Raw genomic sequence first — 22,066 nt, forward strand, 5'->3', positions numbered from 1 at the left:
ATTTCTCATTTAACAATTTTACACTATAAATGGAAGACATTCTCTGGAAATATTTGCTTCCAGGTATTGTAAAAAACATTTAATTTGTGGTAAAAGTTGTAGTTTTCTGCTTAAAGAGCTCTTTACTTATCTTTAAAGATACTACCAGACCAAAACGAGATTATGAGGTGGATGGCCGGGATTACCACTTTGTCACCTCTCGAGAGCAAATGGAGAAGGATATTCAGGATCACAAATTCATTGAGGCTGGCCAGTACAACAATCACCTTTACGGAACAAGTGTCCAGTCAGTGCGGGAAGTAGCAGAAAAGGTAAATCTAGTGCCAGTGGGTGACTTCCATTTTTTGAATTGATATTTTTAAGTTTCACAGCTATATGGGTAGGTCCTCATTTATATACCATGCTCCTCTGAACATGCATAATAAATAGCATAAATACTTAGAATTATAAACAGAGAATAGGAATACTATAATTTATATATATATATATATATATATATATATATATACAACCAATTCTATCCACTATTTTAATACTATCATGTACAGAAAAACCTTGTTCCTTCACACACAAAAATCTATTTTCTCTAGCAAGGATTTAACAGAGTGATATAGTGACATCTCATATTATTAAGACCTTGTCTATTCACAAACAAAAAGTGCATTTAGTTACAGTTAAAGTTACATCAGGACACACCTCATCCACCCAAAACCTTAAAAGAATGGAAATAAGAAGTTAAAGGGAAAGACCCCTACATTCCTTTCAATGTTCATATTGCCTACAGTGCTATCAGTAACACACTCCCAACACTTCGTAATCCATCTCTAATAAATACCAAAAAGCAACACGTACTCCATCTTCTGCAAACTTGCATTCTGCAAGTTTGGTTGATAAAGGTAACTGCAGAGATGTAATATACTTAGAGTTTTGAAAGGCACTTGACTTAGTACCGCATGACATTCTGATTAAAAACTTAAGCACTATACAATTTCAATAAAGTTCACAGTAACTGGATTAAGAACTAGCTGACAGATTTCAAAAAATAGTAGTCAGAGGGCAGCTGTCATCGAATGAAGGTGTTCCTAGTGGAGTTCCACAGAGATTGGTGATAGGCCTGACATTATTCAATATTTTTCACTGCAAATAAATATAAAATCAATGCAGATAAAATTTGCAGATGATACAGAGATTGATAGAATGGTAAATAATGATGAAGACATGGCAGTAATATTCAGCATGGGGGGGAGGAGGGATAGCTCAGTGCTTTGAGCATTGGCCTGCTAAACCCAGGGTTGTGAATTCAATCTTTGAGGGGGCCATTTAGGGATCTGGGGTAAAAAACTGTCTGGGGATTAGTCCTGCTTTGAGCAGGGGGTTGGACTAGATGACCTCCAGATATTCTATGATTCTAAGTGCTTGGTAACCTGCATCCATGCAAACAAAATGCATTTTAATACAGCCAAATGCATGAAAAGGATTTAGGGATCATAGTAAACAAACAACTCAACATAAGCTTCCAATACAATGCTGTAGCAAAACAAGCTAGTCCGATCTTTGGCTATATAAATACGGGAGCATTGTGAGCAAGAGTAGGGAAGTAATTTCACCTCTGTATACAGAATAGGAGAGATCAGTACTGCATACAGTTCTGGTGTCCACATTCTAAAAAGGATGCTGAAAAATTTGAGAGTGTACAGAAAGAAAACACAAAAATTATTCAGGAGCTGCAAAAAAGCCTTACTGTGTGAGATTTAAAGGGCTACATTTGTTTAGCTAATGCAAAAGAAAATTGAGAGGTGACTTGATTAGTGTATTAATACCTTCATGGGGAGAAAATAGCAGGTACTAAAGGGCTATTTAATCTAGTGGAGAAAGGCATAACAAGAATTAATGACTGGAAATTGAAGACAAATTCAGATTAGAAATAAGGCACAAATTTTAACAGTGAAGGTGATTACATTTTTCAGAGTAGCAGCCGTGTTAGTCTGTATCCGCAAAAAGAACAGGAGTACTTGTGGCACCTTAGAGACTAACAAATTTATCTGAGCATAAGCTTTCATTGGATTACATTGGAACAAACTTCCCTGAAATAGAGGGAGAAAGGTGGGTGACACCTGTGGAGTTTGTGGGAGGAATGGATGAATGCAAGAAGCACCTGGTATGTGCCATTCACTAAGCCTAGTATGCTTAGAAGGAACAAAATATGCAATCCCCTAGTACATTTAAAACTGAGAGAAGAAAATCCCCAACCAATATTAAAAGGCAGGGTAATTTCTTGAAATACTGACATTGCATTACATATGTGACAGATATGTGAAAAATAGGGCATTGTACAGGCCAGTGTCACTTCCAGTTATAAAACAAAGTATTATCAATCCATATTAATTAGGACTAGTTAAGGCCAACACAACTCTAAAGGCTGGAGTTTTGATTGGAATAATACCTTATCCTTAGATATAATTTTTTTAATCAGTGGATACTACTCAAATAAATTTGGCTGCAACTGGAAACTCTTAGGGTGATGAAATCCTGATTCCATTGATGTCAATGGGAAAAACTCCCACTGATTTAATTGGGGCCAGGCTTTCACTTCTAAATTGCATGTAATATGCATGTGTGTAACTTGACGACTTTACTCTTTTCCCTCTTCTCCCCCCCCACCCTTCTGCTTTAGGGGAAACACTGCATTCTTGATGTCTCTGGCAATGCGATCAAGAGGTTGCAGATAGCCCAGCTGTACCCAATCTCCATTTTTATTAAACCCAAATCAGTGGAAAACATCATGTGAGTAAAAACAATGTACCTGAAGCTCAATTGTTTCAAAGACGGTGAAGGTTTTAAAAAAAAAATAGCTATGAATATTTGAAAGATAATATAAAACCCACTTTTAAAAAATGTAATTGTTTTGTGTATGTAACTTTCTACATTGAATTCCCAAGGGGACTTTTAAGGCTGGGTGGTTCTTCGATTCCTGGTTCCTATATGTATTCCACAGATGGGTACTCATGCTTGCCATCCACCAGAGACTGGAAATTCTAACAAGCCGCATCCGTTGGCCCAAACATGCACAGTAGTTCTCCTCGTGCTCCAGACTGAGGGCATAGGCGCCAGTGCAAGCCAAATCCTCCCCAGTTCCTCCTTACAGCTGCATGACCTGAGTCAGAATCCCTGTGTCTACAGATTTCTCCAGTTTTCTCTTTATAGCCTATAAATAGATATAGTAAATAGTTTTACTTAATATAGTATAGTTAGTATAATTCTTTCCCCATACTGGGGAGTCCCTCCCCAAGGTCTGGGACTACACCCAGTGTCCTGGGTTTCAGGAAGTGTCTCTCTTGCCCTTGCTCCTTCACCCTGAGCAGCAAACACCAAAGCTGCCTCTACCATTTGGGTATCTACAAAGTGCAGCATCAGTCGGTCATTTCCTCCGTGAACATGCAAATCTCGTGAGCTTCAACTGAGGAAACACTTTATGGAAAAGGCTGAGACCACACTCTGATGCGGGGCAGAATGCTTATACTCTACATTGGCTCCAAGAGACAAACAGCGCCCCTCCAAGCACAAGCTTGCGAGCGGAGACTACTGCTGCTAAGCCGAAGGACTCCTCATGCAATGCTTCCAGTGAAAGTAGGCTGCACTCTCACAGTCATAAGGACAGATCTCCATCCAGATCTGTTCATAAAAGATGAGATCCCTCCCTGAGCTGTTCAGGTGAGCCTTCGCATGTAGACCCTAAGGGCACAGGAACACTGAAAACCCCCAGTCAGGAGGGTAAAGTGCAAAAGAAAAAGGATCCATCGGTGGCTCCGACCCCTAAGCACAAGGACTGACATCTGCTGGCTCCATCGAAGAGTGCAGGACCTGACTCTTTGGCGGTACTGGCCCATCCCTCAAAGGACCACCCAACTGCAATCTTTTGGGACACATCAGAACTGTCGGTACCGTTCGTCAGAACACGCCAAACACCAGAATGTATGGACACTTACACTTCCCTGGAGGATATCTTTCTCCCTTTCCCCCAGTCACCCTCTCTTCTCTAGCCCGATCCTTCCAGGGACATTGCCACACTGGAGGATGAGACTACTTCAGTGAGACAGGAACCATCTTTTCTTCTTTGAGTAGTGTATCTAGGGGTGCTCCACTTTAGTCCCTTCATGTGCGCATGCACTTCTCAAGCCCTTGATTAGAGATTTTCTGTTAGCAGAATCAATTTGGCCCATAAATGTGTCCTATACCTCCTTGTGCCACACACCACCTAAGAACCCAGACTTGCAGACTTTATAGGCCTGCACAGGTGAACTGCCCTTAGTGCCTTCTCAACCCCTCAGCCTGAGATGGAACCCTAGTGTGTCTGCCTTTGAGCATGCCTTGGCTAATTTCTTGTTTATTGTTTAGTACTAGTGAGTATGAGATAGTTGTTAGCTAGCTAGTTAGTAGATAAGTACTGAGAGGATTAACTTTGATCCTCTCCACACCCCACTCACTGGGCTCTATCCTCATGGGGAAGCTTGTCTTTAAAGTTTGCGAGTCTGGAGTAATTGTTAAAATCATATTTTGCTAACAAGGCCTGATAGTGACACAGAATTGCAGGGCTACAGAGGGAAAAAAAGAAAAAAATCCTTTTTTCCCAAAAGTTCCAACCTCATTGAACCCTTGTCAGGTGGAGTGGTCTTCTGATGTTGTGACCTTTTTCTCTCCATCGCTGCTTGTACCACCAGGGAGTTGAATGCTGGAGAGAGAAAAGAAATTTGGCTCCCATGGTGGGGATGAAATGTTGTCTCTCAACCCTTTGTGTATGGTGGTGCAAGAGGCTGGGGTATACCAGACCACTCTAGCTGGCTCCAAGATGGACTCATTAACTGGTAGGACCTATAGGCTGCAGAATATCCAGGAGTCAGTGTTGTGGGTCCTGAACCTTCGCTAATGAGATCTCAAGGTCATTGGCTGTCTTCTGCAGCAGCTCCTGGTACTGTCTCTGGTCGCCTGGTGGAGATGATGAGGATAGAGTGACTGCTTCATCTGGAGATGAGGATGAGATTCCTGTTAGTACCATCAGTGCCTGAGGATGCAGATCAACATCCTCCTCCTTGTATTTTGATGGATCCAATGGATGCTGAGTAGGCAAGGTGTGGTGTGACTCAAAAATGGACTCGTGGCATCTGCAATAGGAGTCCCATAAGCCGCTGAGGGGAGTCCATGGCATTGGGTACAAGTGGTCCCCTGGAGGTAGCGAAGAGGTCCCACCTCTGGAAGTCACCAGTTTTGGAATATACCATGGAGAAACTGAGACTCCAGTTCCCATTCACTGTCCTGGGAGAAATGCCTGCTGGTACTATAGGCTGTAGTGTGGTGTTCTGAACACTATTGAGATAAATGGCTGAAATTTGGATCTGTTGTGCTATACTCTATTGCTTCTGTGCACAGGGAGCTCTGTGCTCCTCCTTTTTTGTTGATCTAGAAAATGGAGGCCACGTTGTCTATCATGGTCCTGATTGATTTTCCCCTGATGGGGGTAGAAAATGAAGACAAGCATTCCAGACTTCCCTGAGTTCCAACAGGTTCATGTGGAGAGTGGTTTCCTGAGGTGACCATCTACCCTGACCTGTGAGGGTATCGAGGTAAGCTCCCCAACCCAATGGGGTGCATCTGTTGTCACAGTTATTGCTAGAGTTGGGTGAACAAAAGGAATGCCTGCACCAATGTTGAGTTGATTTTTCCATCAGTCAAGGGAGTTCTTTATGTGAAGGGGAACTGTGGGAGTATGGCTATATGGATATAAGCCATATGTGAATATAATCTTGTAGGTGGAGGGCCAAAAACCAATCTCCTACCTCTACTGAAAGGATTATAGCTGCCAGAGTCTCCATCCTGAACTTTTGAGACTTTACAAATTTGTTTAGTAGCCTTAGATCCTCCATCCTTCTTTGGCACAAGGAAATACCTCAAATAGAACCCCTTTCCTTTGTGAGTAGCTGGGACTGGCTCTATCACTCCAAATCAAAGGAACGAGTCTATTTCTTGTCTCAGTAAAAGCTCATGAAAGGGCTCCCTGGAGAGGGTCAGGGAAAGGAGAGAGAGACCTAAAGTGAATGGTGTAGCCTGATGTTAAGACCTCTGTGATCCACTTGTATGTAGTGATCTGCCTCCAACATCTTGGAAATGGGAAAGGCCGTCTCAAAAAGGGTGGAATCCAATTTCAGTCATTCATCAAGAAAGGCAAGATAGTGTCAGAAACATCCTTACAAGCTGTTGTTGATGCAGCAGCAGACACAACATGTTAAAAACTTAGCCACTGGCATAGCTATGAGTTGTGAATCTTGGCTTCACCCTTTGGGGTTCCCCAGGGAGGTCAAGATCATCATACAGGACCTACCTTTTGACAAGTCAAATTTGTTTATCAAGAAAACAGATGAGGCCTGTAACACGAGCAGACTCACCCCTGCGGCGCCTCCTGCTGGTCTCTCAGGGAATTAGCTCGACCCAGCCTCCGGAGCGCCCTCTGCAGGCCGGTGATCTGCCTTACTCTCTACTTCTGGGCCCCGTGTCCCTCCCAGGACCCCGGTGCCCCTTGCTCTGGGTGCTGCCCCCTGGCAGTACCCACATGCTAGGTCTCCCCTCCCAGGGGAACCCCTACCCACTAACCCCACCTCGCCTCAGTGTCAGGCTACTGCCAGTCACCATCTAGCCCCACTCCCTGGGGCAGACTGCAGTATCAGCCTACTCATCACAGGCAAGGTTGGGTTTGGGCCTGCTGCCTTGGCCTATCTCTGGGCTGCCCTCTGCAACCCCCAGTACCTCCTGGCCTAACACTAGGCCGCAGCCTGGGGCTTTCCAGGCTGGAGCTCCCCAGATCCTCAGCCTTTCCCCAGCCTGCTCCACCCAGGTACTCTGCTCTAGTTCCCTGCAGCCAGGCCCTTCTCTCTCTGCACTCAGAGAGAGACTGTTGAGCTTCTGGCCACCCTGGCCTTTATAGGGCCAGCTGGGCTCTGATTGGGGCGTGGCCCAGCTGCAGCTACTTCCCCCAATCAGCCCAGGGTGTTCTCTCTCACCCCCCCCCCCCCCCCCCGTCCTTTCCAAGGGCTGTTTTTAAACCCCTCAGAGCAGGAGCGGGTGACCACCCCGCTACAGGCCCTACACTCATTGAAAGAGTCTAGATTGGGCCTCCACTCCCTGGGAATTTATACTCCAGTCCCAAAGAGACAACACGAACTACAGGTGTACAGACCAAGGCTGCCGCCTCCTCAAACATTCTACCACCAGAGTCCAGTTGAGCCTCCAAGTAAAAGACAAAAGGTTCAGAGGCCAAGGGCTGCTTCTTATGAGAAGTGCTCACAGTTATTGAAGCCACCCACTTCTACCCTCCTTGTCTTTGGGGGCTGTCTCTCACTTTTTGCCCATAATTGGGACTCTATCACAACACGTGATTGGGTTTTAGAAATTGTTCATCCAGGTTACACCATCAAATTTCTCTCCTTCCCTTCCCACAAACCCCATTCCTGACTCCACTTGAGGGACCACTTTCATGAATTGATTCTTCAGCAGGAGGTAGACTCTCTCCTCTGAAGAGGGACAAAAGAGCAAGTGCCACCTCAGTATCAAGGGAGAGGCTTCTATTCCTCTTATATGTTAGCCCCCAAAAAGATAGATGGAAGATACCAATTTTGGACTTTGAAATCTCAACATCTTTATTCAGGGAGTTTTAACTCACCTGGTTCAGATTGGGGGAGGGGGGGTGGAAATGCCACTTGTAATAAGACCAGAGAAAGAAGAGTTTGTCAACCGACGAGGTAGAAGTACAGAAGACCAAGATGTAGTTCAGTGCCAAAGGAGACCTAACCAAGCATCAAATGGAATCTAAAGGCAATAATCCAGGATCAAGCTCCCTACCACCTTTTCCCAAAGGCAAAGTGGTATGGTTCATGCTTGGTGTTGAATCAGCTTGGTCCCTCTGTATGCTTGGTAGACCTGGGAAGTAAAGGGCAGAGTTGGGTTCAAAAAAGCCAACTCAAAGCTCCCTTTAAGTAAGTAAGGAAAGAAGCGAGAAATGCTTTCTTCCCTTTTTGTCTTACAAATTTGCAGCCATGAAGTGATGGTGGCTTACAACATTGTGTGCCCTAATGTGAAGGGCCTGGAGTTGGTCCCAAGGCTTAGAAACCAATCCAGTTGGTAATTCATCAATCCTAAAACCACCACAGAAGTACAACAGGCTCCAATTGCACCATAAAAATAAACAAAAAAAAGTCTACAAACCACCATCTGGAATTAAACAAAACCAATCTACCTTTCTGAAAAATGTGTTGTCTTTGGACACTGGGGTAGTATCTGAGGCTGTTGAAGAACTACAAGGGGTGCGTTTAAATGGACATCTAGGGAAGGGACTGTATGGTTTGAGAGTTTATGGGTCTAATATGTTCCAAAAAGACACTTTTAAAAGGTGCTGAATGTTGTTGCATATAAACAAGTCTGGGTTTTTTTCTAAGGCAAAACAATTGTACTTTAGTAGGCTCAGAATAATTAATAAACATGTATGTAAATAAAATCCAGCTGTTCTAATGGCAAGTAACAAATCATAGAATCATAGGATTGTAAGGGACCTCGAGAGGTCATCTAGTCCAGTCCCCTGCACTCATGGCAGGATTAAGTATTATCTAGACCATCCCTGACAGGTGTTTGTCTAACCTGCTCTTAAAAATCTCCAATGATGGAGCTTCCACAACTTCCCTAGGCAATTTATTCCTGTGCTTAACCACCCTGACAGTCAGGAACTTTTTCCTGATGTCCAATCTAAACCTCCCTTGTTGCAATTTAAGCCCATTTAATCTTGTCCTATCCTCAGCGGTTAAGAAGAACAATTTTTCACACCCTGCCCCAGCCCAAAGTAAGCACCTCCAAACTCATAATTTTAAGGTCAGACAGGACCATCATGATCATGTAGTCTGACCTCCTGCACATTGCAGGCCACAGAACCTCACCCACCCATGCCTGTAATAGACCAATAATCTCTGGCTGAGTTACTGAAGTGCTCAAATCATGATTTAAAGACTTCAAGTTACAGAGAATCCACCATTTACACTAGTTTAAACCTGCAAGTGACCTGTGCTCCATGCTGCAGAGGAAGGTGAAAAACCCCCAGGGTCTCTGCCAGTCTGACCCAGGGGAAAATTCCTGCCTGATACCAAATATGGTGATCTACCATAAAATGTTTTCTAAAAAGTGCTCCACGAAAAGTATAAAGCCAGAAGGGACACTGTGGCAACCTCCCATGGGAGGCACTGGAGTTTGGGTCTCTGTTGTGGGGCCAGTACCTCCTGCCCCTGTCACATGGAACGGGGGGTGAGGTTGTGGTAGCCCCGTGGTTAAGTCAATATGGCTGGACTCAGCTTCAGGGCTGCGTGGTCCAATGGCTGGCACCAGTAGGGCTCCCCTCATCTGCAGGGGAGTGTGGTCTAATGGCTGGAGTCAGTAGGGTGCCCCGGGGGAGCCAGGGGAGTGCGGCTTACTGGCCAGAGTCAATAGGGCTCCCCCGAACTGCAGGGAATCGTGACCTAATGGCCAGAATCAATAGGGCTCCGCTTGACGGCAGAGAAGCAAAGCCTAATGGCCAAAGTTGATAGGACGCCCCTTGGTGGCAGGGAAGCGTGGCCCAATGGCCAGAGTCCATAGCAGCGGGATTTGATGGGACACCCCCCAAAAGGAAGGGGTGGCCACATTGGGGGACCCAGGCCCTCCCTGCTGTACCGGGTCCCAGCCCAGGGCCCTGGTAGTGTCGATGCAGTTCGCCACTAACTCGGCAGGGAATCCACCCGCAACACACTGACTGTTACCGGGACACTGGCTAGTCCCTCCTGGGCTACTTCCTACTGTGACTCCTGTAGCTGAAGTCAGGGGTCTCGGGGTGCCTCAGGTGCCAGCTGCAATCTCCCTAGAGCATCCACGGGTGCCTGGGCCTCAGCATCTCCTGCTCCCTCAGTCTGGGTACCTGGCTGCTCCTCAGCTGGAGCTAGCGAGGTGCATCCTTCCTCCTCAGCAGTCAGCCCAGACTGAGCTAGGCTGCTCCCTTTTAGACTGCAGCAGCAGTTGGAGCATGCCCAGCAGGGTTGAGGGGGCATGGGTCTGCTGCTTGTTATGCATTTAATGCAAGAAATAGAAAAGATAAAGCAAGGGGAGTAATCAAGGTTGTTAAACAGCAAACTTATCTGGACCACACTAGTAGAAAAAGAAATTCATAATATTGGGAAAGAAAATTTGCAAGGCTAAAAGGTCCTTGACCTTGGGCACCACATAAAATTAGTAATTCAAGTGTGCCAATTATAATTGCTGTTCCTAGATGGACAGGGAATCCTAAAGAATTAGTATATGTTAACAGTGTACAGTAGATAATGGGACCTATAAACAGCACTATTGCAGTATACAAATGGCAACATAAGGAGATGAAATAAACACAGCCTGCTGTAAATGAATCAGGCACAGATGGTTCTTTGAGTGGTCAGCCTAAATAAGCCTGACTACAAGCGAGGGAGGTTGCACCTGACTAGTCATTAAAAAGAGAGTGAAGGAGGTGGTACGGCTCTGGTACACAGTATGTACTCTGGGATACCACAACTTTTCAGTGGGGACAGCACCGTGCGTGGGGAGGCTGGATGGGTTTTGTCTAAACCTTCTCTGGCTCAGATGGGGATCCATGCCCTATGGCCTACTGTGCAGATGAAGGAGAACGTGACTGGGAGTCACTGGTGACCAATCTCTTTTCACTTGTACTTCCCTTGTTCATTAGCACCACTGTCATCAGATGTTTGGATATGTGTATGTTCCCTCCGTATGCCGTCCCAGCTCTGAGCAGACAGTTGGCAGAGCAGACATCAAGCAAACCGCCCAATGACCAGAAGATCCATTAAGGCTTGAAGGCAGCTAGCCAGGTTTATTGTCAACGAAGCATGGTCCTATCTCCGTGGATCAATGTCTACAGTTATACTAGCACATGTATGCCTGTGACAATGGATGCAGCTCAATGAATGGCGGGACTTTCCATTTCCCGCTCAGCTGGCCAAAGACACTCCCTCTGAGATACATCTTTATACACCAATACAAACAAGTTACGTATTGCCTCTGGCGTATTAGGGTGCCACCCTCTAAAGTATCAGGGCACTGCCCTCTGACATATTAGGGTGCCACCCATTGCCTTGTACTTGTTGGTTCGATCAAATCATCTCTATTCATCATGCTGTCATCCTGACCTTATCCTTAAGATGGGTCAGCATGTTCCTATTATCTTTGGGGAATGTGTTTGGTATCGAGGTGTTCTGGTACCACCTTTCTGGAATATGTTTGCGTATATATTCTTGTGCCTAGCACTACTTAGGAATGTGTGTTTCTGCAATATCAGCCCTTTTCTTGCCAGATTCTGTGAGCAGGGCCTGCCTCTTGCTCACAACTTAACTTTGCTTTATATCAGCAAAATTTTGACTATTTTAGCCCAGACCTCAGGCCTCTGATACATAAGTTTATGTTTCAGGCCCTCTTCCTACTACAACCACTAATTTGGTGCAAAGGAAACTCGAGCAATTGGTGCCTATTGCCCAACTAATAGCCAAGCAACAAGCAATTGGAAATAATATTGTTCAGGCAGTGAAAACACTGTGGTGGGCTGTACCAGAGGAGGGGAGTTTGCACCTCCTGCTTTGTACTTTAAGCTTAATATTAATGGTGGTTCAAATAATAGCTGCCACAGTGGTCCTTGGAAATGTGCTGCTGGGTAATAAGCTTTAAAAAAAAATATATATATATATATATATATATATATATAATACAAATAAAACAAATGCTAATATAAAAAGAAAGACAGAAGCAGAGGAATGTAGCTGAGGCCTGGCCCGATGTGAGTAATTAACACATAGAGAGTGGCCTCATTTTTGTGAAGATAGAATTAGGGATGTAAATGAATCATCAGGCTGAAAACAAAATGTTTGTGCTAAATAAGATAGGTCACTAGGTTAAGAAGACAAAATATCTGAGCCAACTAAGATAAGAGGGAGAACACCCAAGGAACTATTTACTATGAACTCGATAACAAGGGACAAAATACATTAGGAATGTAAAGATGAGGTAAAAAGGAAGTTGAAGTATGGACTGTGCATGCTGCACAGGAATTGGTTCCTGCAAAGTAACCAATCCAATCCAAAAAATGGGTAATGCAGTGTATAGTAAATCCAATAAGAAATATAATGTATATAAAAGGAGAGGGTTTCTGTGTAACTTTGGAGCTGTGATGTACCCTGCATCCATCCCCCCCTGCGTTTGAGTCTGATCAACTCAGCATAGCACTGCTGTATGCCAAATAAAAATACCTGAGTGACGAAGCCTGGAGTCGAACTGAGTTCATAGGAAGCCAAGTTAAAAAAGGGCTTGAACTAGGAGCTGCTACCAACCTAAATGGAAACATTTTTCTACTTGGACTCAACATAATCAGTCTTCCTCAAACTCTGCTGATATCCAGTCATTTTAGATTATCTCCTGTTATTAAAAAAACTCGGGTCTCTTCATTAGCTCGCTACAGGTCCATCTTGAAACAGTCAGTGCCTTTCTTCCTCCAGTAGACAGATGCTCCATTTTCACTCATTCACCCTACAACGGTTAGATTAATGAAGGGCCTAATCAGGACCTTTCCACCGATTCTCAAGCCTGTACCTCAATGGGTCTTCTATCTTGTCCTGTCAATGTTCACCAGACCTCCATTTGAACCTTTGGCATCATGCTTTATGCCTCTGTCTGGAGCATGAAGCAAGCTACTGCACATATGTGCAAAATGGACGTTGCTTGTTAGAATTTCCAGACTGAAGATGCATGGTGTGAATGCGTTACTCACATGTGGAATACAGACAAGGGCCACGCATCTCGAAGAACTTTCAGTTACAGGCAGGTAACCTCTAATTTTATATTGAGGTTGCTTAGTGGGTTTCAGTGTTAACCTAGGTGTCTTTTCCAGATTCCAAGAAATGGAAAGCCAGTCTACAGCACTCCCATTGTCTCCCTTTATATTAAGTCTCCCTTCAAGAGTTTAATAAATCGCAGATTCAGGAACAGGATGGAGCTAGTTTTTTTCTAGGATTTGTATTCAGAGGGCAGTTTAATAACCTTATTTCAAAAGAATCAGCAGTATTTGGTAACTGCTTATTATTTTATAATGTATTTCATCTCAGGGAAATGAACAAACGTTTAACAGAGGAGCAAGCCAGGAAGACCTTTGAGAGAGCCATGAAACTGGAGCAAGAATTTACTGAACATTTCACAGGTTTGTATCCCTCATTACAGTTCCCTTCAAAGAGTGGAATTGTGTTGTCTGGAGCATAAGAATTGTCGCACCTGACCTAGCCCATATACTTCAGTTATATATCTTATCTCCAATACTGGCCTATGATGAATGTTTTAGAACATGTTAAACCATCATAATGCACTGCAACTATTTATTAAATATTTGTATCAATTCATTGTTTAACGTTGAGACAAAATTTCTTCATTACTTCAGCTGGACACAATTTATACTTTAGAGCATGAGAACTTTTTTCGCTTTTTGCTAGCTGTTGAAACTAGAAACGTTAGTCTTATTTATATATTAAAAGCCTGGAAACTTTTAACATAAAGGTCACCAACTTATGTCTCATGCCTTTCCAGAATGTGAAGGGTGGCTAAACCTCTGAAAACCAGGAAATTAAGAGTTACAGTAATGCAAACTTAAACTTCTGAGAACAAGGAAATACAGAGTTAAGTTACACACTAAGACAGCCCTAACTCTGCCCCCCTGGAGCTGGCACTAGCCATTGGAGATTATCTACATTCACTCCAGCTATGTTCACTGATAGATTTAGCTGTATAGAATGGTAGAGGGATTAGCTGGAACAGCTTGGCAGATCTGTGATTGTGACATGAGGCGGTCTGGGACAGCCTTGCCCTTCTCCATGTCCCCTCCCCTGTGTGTGATCAAAAAAAATTGCTGCATGTGTACCTTGAGGGATCCATTATGCCTCATTTCACTGCCTAGTTCTCTAGGTTGTGTCAGTAGCAGTGCACAGGGGTCTTCTTGCTATAGGGATTATCAGCAGTGAGGTGGGATATGACAGTGGTCTGTGGATTTAATGAAAGTTTAGTGTTAAATGGAATCTTGTGTATAAGGATGAAGGGGGCTTGGTAAAAGGGAATTAAGGGGTTGTAAAATTTAGCAAGTGGGGGTTGTTTCTATGGAGTAGGTTCTATTTGAGCCTAAGTCAAGAGTAGATAGCTTCAGTTCAGTACAGCTTACCTAAACGTAAGTCAAAAGTTTTGTGTCAGTAAAGAGAAAGTGTTAGACACTGCCCTACAGTGATCATGTGCCCTATTCCGTGAGTGCTCTGCACTATCTGAAAACACAGAATGCTAGCATGTGTGTTATAGCTGAGCTGGGGCATCACTCAAAGAGGTTAAGTTGGCATGTATCTTAACTCTGTATTCCTAGTTTTCAGAAGTTTTAAATTTGTATTACCTTAACTTTTTCCTAGTTTTCAGAGGTATATGTTTAGCCACTCTCCACATTCTAAAAGGGCACAAGGCAGCACTGGACAACTTTAAAGTTTTGGGACGTTTAATTCCCTTGGTTTTAAAAAAAAATAATTTCTCAGCACTCCCATCTGCAATAGCCCAGCTCTTCTCCTTCAACACCTGGGGCTCTTTGGCAATGATTGCCCTGGCCACAAAACACACTGGCTGCATGTTGGGCTCTTCACTGCCTCTGCCTTGTCTCCTGTCTACCTGTCCAGCACAGCCTGATTGCCTCTTCTCAACAATCCTCCCTATAGAGAGGCAAGCTTCAGCAAAGGACCAACATGTTGAGGAACTGGGGAGAAGATGCAGGAACAGTGCAGGGACTAGCATGGAGACAGTGGGGACATATTTTGAAGGAAGGGATGTGGCCATGAGCGGAAGGATGGTCCAGTGGTTAGGATCTGGGACTTGGGAGACAGTTCAAGTCCTTGCTCTACCACGGAATTCTTATGTGATCTTGGGCAAGTCATTTAGGTCCAGATCCATAAAGATACTTAGGTGCCTAAGTCCTAGTTTTGGCTCCATTGCAATCCACAAAACTCCTTTGCTGAACTCAGTAGGCTCCTAAATTCACTCGGCACCTAAATTTTCAGGGTAAAAGTTCCCCTAGGTGCCTATTTTTCTGTCTCTGCTGCCTCCCTCTACGCAGACACCTTTCTCCCGCCTAAGCCCCAGAATGATTCAGAAACCAGGGAAAGATAGGCATTCAGCCACCTGGATCACATGCAGGGCCTAATCCAGTAGGCGTGCTCAGAGGCCACCTACTGGACTGGCTCCCATTTAAAATGGAGAAGGAGATGGAAGTGGTGGTGCTGCTGCTGCCACCACAACCCATCTTATAACGTTTAGCCTAGTGGTCAGCACACTTGCCTGGGATGTGGGAGACCATAGTTCAGTTCCCACCCTTCCACCGATCCTGGCTCCCATTCAGAGGGGTAGGGCCACCCACCCAGAGCCTGCCTCACACATAGGGGGCAAGACTCCCCAATTCCAGCTCACACCTAGGGGCTGCAGAACATTAGAGCTTTTTTCCAGTCCTTTGTATCTTCCCATTGTTCCAAGATTTGTTAAAAATCAACATTAATCATTCAGAGAATTCCTCTGTCAATTCTTTTAATATTCATGGGAGCAAGTTATCCAATCTTGCAGATTTTAAAATGTTTAAATTCAGTAACTCCTGGTCAGTAGATGGGATGCTGGAGGTTTATGAGGGAGGCCCAGTCTGACTGTTTCCCACCTTCCCCCTGGGATTTAGGTGAACTCTTGCTGCTGCCCTGCCCCCATGTGCTGCCCTCAGAGGTGAAGGATGAAACACTGGTGCCATGTGCCAGGATGCAGGAGTGTAGGAGCTGCTGCTTTGGCAGTGGTGCGGGCCTGGCTTTTTAGAATGTATGTGTTCAGTTATTAGTTTGCCATGTTGGTCAAACACTCAGCTAACCCTGAATGGAATTTCATGGAGCAAAGAAAAGGTACTTCTCTAGCCTGAGGGCTTTCCCCTTGCCAGATATCAAAGACCTGCTGCAAATGGTGGAGATTTTAGAATTTCTCAAAAAAAAATCCCAAGAATCTTTTATAATAGAAAGTGGTGTTAAACAACCTAAAAATAGAATCCAGAATCCAACCTCCCATATTGGCTGAGGGAGGGATTCATAATCTAGTGAGTCTTTTCTATAACTGTGTACTATGTCTGAACCCCTAGATTGAGAACTCACGTAACAGACATCATCAGAAAGAATGTGTAATACCACTCTTTGGGGTGGGACCATGTATTCCTATGCATTTGTTCATTGCCTAGCATAATAGATTCTGATTGGTACTTTTGGGCACTATTGCAGTATTGATAATTATACCGGTAGCTTGTAGAGGCTCCTGTAATTCACCTTTATCTAATTTATACTACCTAGTGTGTACAATGTATAGTGTACATGATCATCCAAGTATCAGAATTTTAAACTACTATGGTTCCTATAACATCATATCGACAGGAGATGCTCTGAATAGTGACTATTGATTAAAAAAAATGCCAAGTAACAGAAATAAGGATTAATATATTTTTGTGTTTGGTAGTGGTATGATGTAGAATGCGTGTATGTGTGCTTACAAAGAAGGCATACATTTCTAATTGTAAAATGAATAAGAATCTTCTAAGAGGTTTGACAGGTAAATTGAATTAGAGCAGCCATTAAGGAAGCTTCGTTACCATTGAATGTAAAGTAAAATGCTGTCAAAGATTTAAAATGTTTTAGGAGTTAGGAAGCGGAATAAGAGGCAATTATTAACATGTAATGAGGGTTCAGTAATAGTACTAGTGTTGTGTATATTAACACAAACACAGGAATACAGTGTCCTGGCCCAAACAGCAGCATTATACATTTTTTCCTGTTGAACTCTATTAAGTAGGTTCTCAGCCTGGAGGTGAAGACCCCAGTTAAGATGAAGCTGCAATCAAGGCCTGGTCTACACTAACCCCCAAATTCGAACTAAGGTACGCAACTTCAGCTACGTGAATAACGTAGCTGAAGTCGACATACCTTAGTTCAAACTTACCGCGGTTCAGACGTGGTCCACACGCGGCAGGCAGGCTCCCCGTCGACTCCACGGTACTCCTCTCGCCGAGCTGGAGTACCGCAGTCGACGGCGAGCGCTTCCGGGATCGATTTATCGCGTCCAGACCAGACGCGATAAATCGAACCCGGAAGTTCGATTGCCAGCTGTCGAACTACCGCGGTAGTGTAGACCTGGCCCAAGATTTCTGTCATTTGGATCCAAAGCGTTGCAAGAACCCTAGTCCTGAATCAAATCAGACCATACTTTAATCTGATTTGGGTCAGAACACACCCACCTCCGTTCATTTATAGTGCTTCTCTAGCCTCATTGATAATATATACAATCTGTATGGTCTGAGTGTAGACTGGAACTTTATTAACTGTTTTTAAAGCAAGCATCAGATGTAGAGGATTAGAGAAATGCATATGTTAGCCCCTTCCTTCCATCCCAAATCATGGACACTGCTAGCAACCAGAATCCACCAGATGACCTATTTTTCATGTCCTGGTTCGTGATCCAGATGACCAGTTCCTCAATCTACATTACATGGAAGCCCACACCACCATTTCACTTGCTACAAGTCTCAATGATTTATTTGTCTGGATTAGGATTATTAACTAGCCCTGCTGTTTTACTCTCCTGTCCTGGATACCTGCACAAAATTTGGTTCTAGAAGAAAACAAAAAAAGAAAACCAGAAAAATAACAAATCACCCCTAACCAACCCTTGGAGGTATCTGAGGATGGCAACAACAACAACAAAAAACAGCTGCACATGCCAGTCTACAGTGTGGGAAAATTCCTTCCTGACCCCAGGACTCTATACTCTGTACACTGGCCAGTTCAAAGGCCTTGGGGAAGGCCTACACCCCCGGACAGTCATGCACCTTTAGCTCACAATAAACCACGATACCAATGTTGTCTGTTCCTTCTCCAATCTGGTTAAATCCCCACCTTGGGAAGGGGGCTGAGAATTTCTGCACACAAGGTGAAAGTTAGTAAAAAACGCTTGCTGACTGTAATACTATGTTTTGCAGCTATTGTCCAAGGAGACACACTGGAAGAGATATACAACCAGGTGAAGCAGATCATAGAAGAACAGTCTGGGCCTTACATCTGGGTACCAGCAAAGGAAAAATTATGAAAATCGAAAGATTTTTGGTTTTCATTTTCTAACTGACATTACCTACTCATTGACAACTTGTAACCCTTTTCAGTAGAGCCTGCCTCTAGCTCTTTCCAGTGTGGGTCACACACTAAACATCACATTCTGCAGTTCCCAAAATTTTTTTACATTTGGTGTCTCTCTTAGTTTGAATAATTTGTAGTATTGTGTGGTAGTGTTCATTTGACATTTTTCAAACATGAAGGTCGAATGGCCTGACCAGCTATTAAGGTAGGGTTGGGGAATTATATGGTAAAATTCCTTAATGTTTAAGGGAAAGTAAGTTTCAGAGATTTTCAGAAAAGATTTATATACATTCTTTTAAAATTTCATAGCATATGAAAGAAAAGTCATCTTACCCAATGATGTAAATTGTGAGCAACTTTGCACACTTAATTATAATAGCATGGGTTGGCCAAGCATTTAATTTCAAGTTTTAGTTTGTGGGTTGACTTTCTGTTGTCACAGCAAATATTTTTCTTTATAGGCAGTTAATGTAACTTTTTTTTAATTTCCAAATTAATGTATTCATTAACTTCCATTAATTCACAAGGGATATTCATTTTCAAAATTTCATAATGATATTCTTATAGTCTATTTTTATTCATTTTTTGCATATACAGTTGCTAGGGCTAAAGATATTTAATGTTTTTAATCTTACTCATGCAACACTATTTACAGTGTCTTACAAAAGTTGTTTATAGATTATGGTCATCACTCTTTTCTGAGTCGAAAACATGTTTAGGTGCTAGGGAAGCTTGTATTTTACAAATGGATCGCAAATTTTCATTGGCAGCAAAACAGAAAACACTTGCAGTGATGGATGATCATTAAGGCGATAAAAAGAGAGTCAGATTTGTAGTTTAAAACTGTGTGTCTCCTTAGAGGTGTCAGATTTTAATGAATATTTTACCCACAATAATTGCCTATTTTGTTATAAAATGTTCTTTAACTATAAACTCTGTAACTATGGGAATTATTTTCTTTACATAGTTGCGCACACATATATATAAAATATATATTTTTCTTTTCCCACCTACTCCTAACTTTTCTTTTTTTGTTTTTGATTTGAGAATAAATATAAATTAGAATTTATCTTCCTTAATCATGTGAAATGAAACGGGGTATGGTGGCTGGGTAAAACATCTGGGGGATATTAGCTACAAGAAAAAAATATGGGCAAGTTCTCCTCTTTTCTACAAACAATTTCAGATGTTTGGTTTTGGGGTTTTTTCTTTTCCATGTGATGTGCATGTTTTAACCAATGGGAGATTTCAGAGTCAACAGTCAGTTTTTATGTACATCTCAGACTGCATCTGTGTCATATCTTCCATGGTGGCTCTGCACTGGAGAGACACAGGCCTCTGATCTGAGCAGTTATAAATACATTTCTGCAAAATATAGAACTAACATTATTCATTCCATTTGTCAGAAAGAGGAGAACAGCTAATAAAGTTTATTGTACAACATATTTTTGTGTGTCTTTAATTAGATAATCTAAAATACAGGTGATGTAGAAGTAAGAAATTAAGTTTGCAAACAATAAATTGGCAGGAACAGTAAATAATGAGCAACGATGTGATAGAGGAACATTGAAAAACTAGTATGTGGGCCAAAGAAGTTCAGTGTAGTTAAAGTAAATGCAGGTTAGATCTTGGGGCAAGGAGTTAAAAGTAATAAGCATGTGTGAGAGAACAAAGTACTGCAGAATATTGGTAGATTTGGGAATCCTGTCAATGTACAGCCTACTGTGCAGTGATTGTGAAAAAATCCATCTTGGCTGTATACTGGATTAGTAAAGAAAGTGCATTCTTTCTGTATTTTTATGGGTTTCTCTGCCTATTGCTGGAATTATAAAGTGTTCTGAGATTGTCATCAGATACTAACTAGCATGAATCAAAAGTAAAGGCTTCTATCTAAAGCTCTGAAAGCACCAGTGGCCTAAATTTTAAGAAATGACAAGTGATTTTGGGTACACAACTTGAAACGCGTTAAAAGGATGTGAATTTAGATGATCAGTAATTTCTGAAAATCAAGCTACTTTAAGATATCTCAGTTTGGGTACCTAAAAACTGAGGCCCCCCCTCCAAAAAATTACTAGTCACTTTTGGAGGTGTCACTTTAGTGAGGCTTTTAGATGGTTTGTTTTTCTTACAAAAGAAAAAAGTTTTTGTCTCTTATTGCCTTTTCCTTATTGTTGTTTTTTTTTTTTAAAATCTGCTTTTTTTTTACCCATCAGGAGTGGCATGTGCTCTCTTCATAGAATCATAGAATATCAGGGTTGGAAGGGACCTCAGGAGGTCATCTAGTCCAACCCCCTGCTCAAAGCAGGACCAATTCCCAACTAAATCATCCCAGCCAGGGCTTTGTCAAACCTGACCTTAAAAACCTCTAAGGAAGGAGATTCCACCACCTGCCTAGGTAACCCATTCCAGTGCTTCACCACCCTCCTAGTGAAAAAGTTTTTCCTAATATCCAACCTAAACCTCCCCAACTGCAACTTGAGACCATTACTCCTTGTTCTGTCATCTGGTACCACTGAGAACAGTCTAGATCCATCCTCTTTGGAACCCCCTTTCAGGTAGTTGAAAGCAGCTATGAAATCCCCCCTCATTTTTCTCTTCTGCAGACTAAACAATCCCAGTTCCTTCAGCCTCTCCTCATAAGTCATGTGCTCCAGGCCCCTAATCATTTTTGTTGCCCTCCGCTGGACTCTCTCCAATTTTTCCACATCCTTCTTATAGTGTGGGGCCCAAAACTTGACACAGTACTCCAGATGAGGCCTCACCAATGTCAAATAGAGGGGAACGATCACGTCCCTCGATCTGCTGTCAATGTCCCTACTTATACAGCCCAAAATGCCGTTAGCCTTCTTGGCAACAAGGGCACACTGTTAACTCATATCCAGCTTCTCGTCCACTGTAACCCCTAGGTCCTTTTCTGCAGAACTGCTTCCTAGCCATTCGGTCCCTAGTCTGTAACAGTGCATAGGATTCTTCCGTCCTAAATGCAGGACTCTGCACTTGTCCTTGTTGAACCTCATCAGGTTTCTTTTGGCCCAATCCTCTAATTTGTCTAGGTCCCTCTGTATCCTGTCCCTACCCTCCAGCATATCTACCACTCCTCCCAGTTTAGTGTCATCTGCAAACTTGCTGAGAGTGCAGTCCACGCCATCCTCCAGATCATTAATGAAGATATTGAACAAAACCGGCCCCAGGACCAACCCCTGGGGCACTCCACTTGAAACCGGCTGCCAACTAGACATGGAGCCGTTGATCACTACCCGTTGAGCCCGACTATCTAGCCAGCTTTCTATCCACCTTATAGTCCATTCATCCAGCCCATACTTCTTTAACTTGCTGGCAAGAATACTGTGGGAGACTGTATCAAAAGCTTTGCTAAAGTCAAGGAATAACACATCCACTGCTTTCCCCTCATCCACAGACCCAGTTATCTCCTCATAGAAGGCAATTAGGTTAGTCAGGCATGACTTGCCCTTGGTGAATCCATGCTGACTGTTCCTGATCACTTTCCTCTCCTCTAAGTGCTTCAGAATTGATTCCTTGAGGACCTGCTCCATGATTTTTCCAGGGACTGAGGTGAGTCTGACTGGCCTGTAGTTCCCCGGATCCTCCTCCTTCCCTTTTTTAAAGATGGGCACTACATTAGCCTTTTTCCAGTCATCCGGGACCTCCCCCGATCGCCATGAGTTTTCAAAGATAATGGCCAGTGGCTCTGCAATCACATCCACCAACTCCTTTAGCACCCTCGGATGCAGCGCATC

At 43.2% G+C, this 22,066-nt stretch overlaps 1 protein-coding gene across 3 annotated transcripts in view; it reads left to right on the plus strand.

Moving 5' to 3' along the window:
- DLG1 (discs large MAGUK scaffold protein 1) overlaps positions 1-19,750 on the plus strand; it is a 390,639-nt gene extending 370,889 nt beyond the window's left edge. For all 3 annotated transcript variants that reach the window (XM_065410859.1, XM_065410860.1, XM_065410861.1), the window contains exons 22-25: positions 139-311; positions 2,675-2,784; positions 13,197-13,288; positions 18,155-19,750. In XM_065410859.1, coding sequence (XP_065266931.1) covers positions 139-311; positions 2,675-2,784; positions 13,197-13,288; positions 18,155-18,261 — 482 coding nt within the window. In that variant the 3' untranslated portion in view covers positions 18,262-19,750. The remainder of the gene's footprint in view (positions 1-138; positions 312-2,674; positions 2,785-13,196; positions 13,289-18,154) is intronic.
- The last annotated feature ends 2,316 nt before the right edge of the window (positions 19,751-22,066 follow it).

The sequence above is a fragment of the Emys orbicularis genome, chromosome 9 (assembly GCF_028017835.1).
Source record: "Emys orbicularis isolate rEmyOrb1 chromosome 9, rEmyOrb1.hap1, whole genome shotgun sequence".
In the NCBI taxonomy this organism is placed as follows: domain Eukaryota; kingdom Metazoa; phylum Chordata; order Testudines; family Emydidae; genus Emys; species Emys orbicularis.